At 36.1% G+C, this 7,458-nt stretch overlaps 1 protein-coding gene across 3 annotated transcripts in view; it reads left to right on the top strand.

Moving 5' to 3' along the window:
* The window catches only part of LOC129577416 (ecdysone-inducible protein E75), a 136,403-nt gene extending 130,362 nt beyond the window's left edge, over nt 1–6,041 (top strand). For all 3 annotated transcript variants that reach the window (XM_055464392.1, XM_055464391.1, XM_055464390.1), the window contains exons 5-7: nt 1,174–2,516; nt 2,700–3,094; nt 3,268–6,041. In XM_055464392.1, the coding sequence (XP_055320367.1) occupies nt 1,174–2,516; nt 2,700–3,094; nt 3,268–3,527 (1,998 nt within the window). In that variant the 3' untranslated portion in view covers nt 3,528–6,041. The remainder of the gene's footprint in view (nt 1–1,173; nt 2,517–2,699; nt 3,095–3,267) is intronic.
* Nucleotides 6,042–7,458: the final 1,417 nt, after the last annotated feature.

Genomic DNA, 7,458 nt, shown 5'->3' with positions numbered 1-7,458 from the left:
GAGAGAGAGAGAGAGAGAGAGAGAGAGAGAGAGAGAGAGAGAGAGAGAGTATGCTTTCAACTACAAATTGTAGTTGTGGACGATTCGGCTTTGATGCTATGCGGAAAATCGACGAAATCATATTGAAATTTACAAATGAAGAAATGACGACACGTCAATCTAAAGTGTTCGCACATGCCATATGCCTGTTTTGCACTCGCTACAAATTACACATTTTCGAACGTGCGGCCTCAAGAATGCTTGTTCAGTACCAAAGGTGCACTAAAGTATATCATAAATGTTGCGCTTTTTTATCGAATGCATTTGTTGTTGCTGTTGTTGTTTTTGAATTGTCGTCATTTGCATGTGCGCACGACTCAATAAAAAAAAACAGTAATGACTTGAAATAATAAATAAACTTTCATTTTCGATGGGCCACACTGAAACGCAATAAGAATAATACGCATCTGCCCCATTCAAGTAAATAAAAAACAAGTCGTTAAAAAAAGATTTCGATGAATTTCCAGAAATTCTAGATGACTCAATAAGGGCGTTTGCCGATTTTCGGCATCGCACAAGCACACACCGAGTCAGATATGCGCAAACAAACGTATCATTGTGATAATTTTTGTGTGTCTATGACTGACTATCTATCTTTTGATATATAGCAAACGAATAACAACAACCAAATATTAATGACTCGCAATTTGATCTCGCATCGTTATGCGGAACAGAAAAAAAGAAACCGTTACCAGCAGCCAGTCAGCCAGCCAGCCAGCAAAAAAAAAGTACAGAGAGTTTGCAAAGTTCTCGGTTCGGTTCTCTGTCTACACAGTATACGAGGTTTGCTTTACGCTACGCTACGCTCGCTCCGACGGTATGCAAATACATTGTCAAGGTTAGCTGTTGCGTCAGCCACCACATAACAAATATGTCCGCTACATTGTAGTGTATATAGAAGGTGGTTTTGTCTCCAATACCGTTTGAATTTGAATGTCAATCGGTTGTTGTTGTTGCTGGATTTTTTTTCACGTTCAGCATTGTTATTTCCTGCGCCAACCACGCAACAGACGATTCTCGATTTATGTTTCGACATTCATTGTTCATTCAAATGCCCTCTGACCTAACAATATACCTAGTTGAATAGCCGCGCTCATCGATCTTCTTCTTCTCTATTCTCTTCATTTCTTCTAGGCATGCCCATTGAATCCAGCACCAGAACTTCAATCAGAACAGGAATTTTCACAGCGTTTCGCTCATGTGATTCGTGGTGTTATCGATTTTGCCGGTATGATTCCCGGCTTCCAGTTGCTCACACAAGACGATAAATTCACATTGCTGAAGGCCGGCTTATTTGATGCATTGTTTGTGCGTTTAATTTGCATGTTTGACACATCAATAAACAGTATCATCTGCTTGAATGGCCAAGTAATGCGACGGAATTCAATACAAAATGGAGCCAACGCTCGATTTTTGGTGGATTCAACATTCAATTTTGCCGAACGCATGAATGCGATGAACCTATCCGATTCAGAGATCGGTCTATTCTGTGCAATTGTTTTAATATCGGCAGATCGTCCTGGTTTGCGTAATATTGAATTGGTGGAAAAAATGCATTCAAGACTGAAGGGTTGCTTACAAACAGTTATCTCACAAAATCGACCAGACGATCCAGATTTCATGATCGAACTACTGAAATTGTTGCCCGATTTGCGAACACTCAGCACATTACACACCGAAAAATTGGTCGTTTTCCGGACCGAACACAAAGAAATGCTGCGTCAACAGATGTGGTCCATGGAAGAGGAATCAAGCAAAAGCTCCGGCTTAAGTCAATGGGGCTGCAATGATCAAGTTATTGAAGAAGTCACAAAAAGCCCAATGGGATCGGTTTCCAGCACGGAATCCGGTGACACTACGTCCGATTATTCACAGTCGCTATCACAATCGGCACCACTATTGGCAGCAACACTTGCCGGCGGTTGCCCAATGCGATTGCGCGCCAATTCCGGATCATCGGCTGAAGATGATATCGTTGGAACACATCATTTAACACAAAATGGTTTGACAATAACGCCAGTGGTGCGATCAACAACAGCTGCTCATCACATTCGCTATCGTAAATTGGATTCACCAACCGATTCGGGCATCGAATCCGGTAATGAAAAAGCCGATCACAAAGCTGCTAGCAGCGAATCGTCATCGTGCTCGAGCCCAAGATCATCGGTCGATGATATGAATGAGGAGAAACGGCCTATTGCCGAAGATATGCCCGTATTGAAGCGTGTACTTCAGGCACCACCACTTTACGATACAAACTCATTGATGGACGAAGCATACAAACCACACAAGAAATTCCGCGCTTTGAGACATCGAGAATATGAAGCCGAAGCTGATTCAGTGCAACAGCATCATTTGTCGTCGCATAGCCAGCAACAGCCACAACAACAGCAATCACATTCGAGTGAACTCCCACAATCGCAACCCATTAGCGAGAAACCAGCTCTATCGCCACCACAAACAAATCCACATCAAAGGTGAGTTTTTATTCCATCTCTCTCAATTTTCTCTTGTTTATCAGTAGTAGATGAAATCGAATCGATGATTCGACCTCCCATAATTGCAAAAGAAAAAAAAATTTATTGTGTTCGACCCATTTTTTGACCTGGAAACGTTTTGTTCTTTTTCTCTTCCTCTTCCCCATATCGAAATGTGTTCAGTCAATTACACATGCATTTAACAAGGCCAAACAGTCATCAGCATAGCTCAAGTGCGCCTACTCATCATCATCAGTCTTCCTTGTCAAGTACACATTCAGTGTTGGCCAGATCATTGATGGAAGAGCCCCGAATGACACCTGAACAAATGAAACGAAGTGACATTATTACATCGTATATTAAGCGCGAATCGCAAGTCGAACAACAGCGCGTTAGTTCACAGAGTGGGCTATTAGTGTGTGCATTGTCGTCCGGTTCGAACTCACATCGAAGTTCACCATTGAATGCAACCGCAAGCGCAATGCCACCAAAACAATGTCCATACACTGGCGCATCAACGAATCGCTGGCAAAACGGTACCACATTGTCAGTTATCACAACGACGCGCCACAATACAGGTAAGCCCATGTTTTAAACACATTACTCATCTATTTTGTATCAATTGTGTTGCTTTTCAACCGTTTTTCATCATAAAAATTACATTATTTTTCGTCTCGTCAACCAAATTGTTTTTACATGGAAAACTAACCGTGTTTTTCGTTTTGTTTCGTTTTGTTCTGAATCGTTACAGAACCAACGCCAATGCGCGAGGATGTGAATATGATTCAGGATGGTGTGGATGCACGGCTTAAAAGCGATGCATCTTCACCAACGTCATCATCACCGCACTCAACCTCATCAACATCACCGGCAATGCCAAATTCAACCGCATCAATGGATGAAGACGAAAATCCAATGCTTCGATCAACCATGGTATCGTTGCTTCAGCCACTGAATCTGTCGAAAAAGTCACCATCACCTGTGCAGCATCAACTATCGTCCTGCTTTTAAAAAATAACGAAGCAAAAGTGCGTATAATAATTTAATTTTTAACAGAAAATTAAACATTGAGCAAAAAACACAAGTTAAGAGTATAAGTTCTTATACACGAAGATGTGTCCTAAGAGTTGCTATTGTGCTTGATATTTTGGGTGCCGAACATTGATGTTGATTGAGAATTATTTGATAGAAAATATGTTACAACACACAAAATGGTGAAAGAAAGCAGCAAAAAATGATGAAACCAAACCAAACTCGGACCGAACACTGGCACACATACGCACGGTGAGCACAAAAGTGATTTTGTTGTCTCTCTCAATATGTGTACAGACAAACGATTTGGATCAAGCCAAGAGAAATAATGCAAACAAAGCAACAAAATTGCGATATTGATTTTATCTACTCAAAACAAAGGAGAAAAAAAACATTGTTGGGCTTAAAAAATATTCATTCAATGTGCAAAGAAACTAGTGTGTATTTTCTTGTTTTTTTCTTAAACTTTTGTTTTGTTACACATCTATGGATAAAGGAAAGAAGAGGTTCGCGAAAAGGAGAAAAAAGTGATTAGTCAAACCCGAACGTGTGTACATGTGGAACACAAATTGCATTAATTTATGAACATACACTTTTTAACGTTTAGATTGTGAACATTTAATCGAATCAATTGAATAAAAAAAAAATAACTAAAAGAAGGCAATCAAGCCATTTGATTGATAACAAAACACACACACACACAACAAACGTTTAAGGAAAACACTACCTAAGAAGAAGTTAGAAACGACATTTTTATTATGTAAATTAAATTACTTAGTGAATATTATTATTATATACAATCTGAACCACATAGAAGCGGATTGATTGAAAGAAAACACACACACACACAAAAAATTGAAAAAACCTATCAAGTAATTACATTTTTCTTCTTCTTTTATTTTGAATTATTTGAAGTTACAAAGAAAAACTTAGTGAAATAAATTTAATGGTAAAGATAAAAGAAATAAACAAAACAAAAAAAATTATTATGAAGAACAAAAATGGAAAAAAAACGACAAAAAAAAACAACAAACACATCTAATACACACATCATTTGAAGATCTCTTCCCATCAATTTTTCTATCTGTTTAAGTTTTAACAGAAAAATGCGATTCTTTTTTATAAGAAGAATAATAATAATGATAAAAAAAGAAAAAATTCGCGAACATGCGCTGATTGAAATTTGAAAAAGAAAATGGAGAAAAAAAACAGAAGGATTAAAACAAAGGAAAAAAGTAAGATTTTAACACTTTTCTCTCTCTTTAAAAAAAAAAACAACACAAAAATATTATACACACAGAGACAACATACCTTATACTTATTTAAATAGTTTTCATTCTTTCTCTTTTTTTTTGATTTTCAAAGTTTATTAGCCAAGGGTGTATATGCCTTGTTATTAACCTATTGAAGAATGTTAGATTTTACATAAACAACAAACACACACACACACACACACACATGCCCACTTTCGATAAGGGGTACATCTACGAAGTAAAAGTAATTTAAACAATCAACAAACAACAATGTGTAGGAGCTAAAATTTAATGTGGAGAAATACAAAGAAGAAGAAAAAAATTAAAAAAAAAAATCACAAAAAACAATGAGAACATAATCACACTCGTCTAGATAAACTACCCAAAATAGTTATTATCATCTATTATGAATATACGTACAATTTATTATACTTTGATTTATTGCTAGTGCATAAACGAAATGAGTATGGAATATAGAATCAAACAAACAACAACAAAAAAATAAATAAAAAAAATTAAAAAAAAAACAATCAGAGTTTGTTTTTTTTTCGTGGCGAAAGACCTTTGTTTCTTACGGCACGGCGGCGGTACACATGGTCGACTTTTCATTTCTTTTTTTAAGGATTCCTCATTCATTTCTTTTGTAAATAAAAAAAATTCACATCTAAAACAACAACAACAACATTTCTAAACGTAAAACAAGTGGAGAATCTAAAAAAAAAACAAAAACACAACACACATATTACATTTATGGTAGCGTTTTCTTAAAGTATATCCTAATCATTCAATCACATACACAAACACATATTTCATTCACTTCGCAGACAACACATCAAATTCATTGTGAGAAATGAGCATTCTTTCATTAGAGCATTCGATTGCCGCGTGAAACATGAAAAACACGAACTCGAATGTAAATCAACAGAAAAGATGATCGAAAATCAGTTGAAATTACAAAGATTCATCATAAGATTATGTGCAAACACATTCAAATTTTATTATTAAAATCACAAAAGATCTTTACCAATAGGTGACAAAATGAACGAAACTAAACGAACATGTATTAAAAATGGGCGATGAGATCGAACGATGATGCAATGAGAGTGCTGCACATACTTATACACATACACACCATCATTCACATCGTTTGGTCTCCAACAAATTTTGTGTAATATAGTGAAGCGAGCTAATTACAAAGAAGAAGAAAAACCGGATGCAGAACCAAACACACACACACACACACAAAAACACAAGAGAAGCATACGTTTTCGAAGTAGTTTACCTCTATGCGTACATCAATTAGTAACTGTTTATTAAGGAGAATTAAACAAAACACACTGGAGACGAAACATGGATAATTTAATTTAATTTAAACTGAGCGAGAGAGAGAGAGAGAGAGAGAGAGCATAGAACAGAAGAACATTTGAACATAGGAGATTTTATTTGTATAGTACATGCAACCACCACAACAACAAAACAAAAATGAGTGACGAAAATTCCACACAATCGACATATTCACGAGAGAGACAGAGTGAGACAGAGAAAAGGAAACCGAATAGTCAGACAGTTGTGAGCACAGTTGCGCGCGGTATACACAGAACAGTAGGTGTAGTAAAGAGAAGTAGAGAAGTGAAAGTAAGATCGTCAAGCGGAAGCAATGTTTTTAACAGATGTCCATGTAGAAAGAAGAATATGCAACAATTGTTAAATGAGCTACCCAAATTGTGTACAGTAGAAATGTGTGCGAATGAATTGCATGAATGATTGCACGTGCGTGCGTGTCTATACCTTATGTATAACGGAATGAAATAAATCCAAACAACTAGATGCTTTGCTCGTTTTCAATTTCATTGCAAATAGCCATCAATTATGATGGAACCAACAGATTTTCAATACAATTCCAAACTGATGCGTTTACTAATTTAACGATATTTTGAGCAAGCGAGGAAGAGAGAGAGAGAGAGAGAGAGAGAGAAAGAGTGAATGTGTGTGTGCTTGTGTCTCGCCACTAGAATTGCAATTTGTACTCTGCGACTATACGAAACGACGATGTACTTTTCTCTCTCGATTTTAACACAATCAACTCAACAACTCAATGGAATAGGAAAAAAGAAAAAAAAATCGATGAATAAAATACTATTATTTGTTAGAACAAAGGATGAATTTATCAGAAAATTCGGTCTAGTTTAGTTTTTTTTATTCCGTTAAGTTTCTCAACGAAAGACATTTTTCAGAAGAAGAAAATAACAACAACGCGAGCACATTTGACACGAAAAAAACCGGAATTCAAAAACAGACACACACATACGATGATGATGATGATGATGATGATGATGATGAACATACGTTTCTCTAGATAATAAACTAAACTATTGCATATAATCGAATTAAAACATATGGAATTCACCTGTAAGATAGCTTTTTCGTATTCATATCGTAAAAAATGAGAGAATTTAGCTTAAAAGAATCATTCACTGGATGAAAAAGTGATAGAAGAGTAAATCACAAACAAAACAAATAACAATACACAAACACGTTGATCAAATACAAAACAATATAGATGATAACAAACCGTGTATTTTCGCGTCTTCGCACCGAACGAATCAACTATTTAGAATTTTAATTTGAACAAAAAAAATGTCCCTTGTTTTTTTTCT

This window comes from Sitodiplosis mosellana, unplaced genomic scaffold (genome assembly GCF_009176505.1).
Source record: "Sitodiplosis mosellana isolate CC-2019 unplaced genomic scaffold, AAFC_SMos_1.0 Smas_scaffold_6197, whole genome shotgun sequence".
Taxonomy (NCBI): Eukaryota; Metazoa; Arthropoda; class Insecta; order Diptera; family Cecidomyiidae; genus Sitodiplosis; species Sitodiplosis mosellana.
Note: the sequence above shows the minus strand (reverse complement) of the source record. Positions and strands in the feature narration are given on the sequence as shown.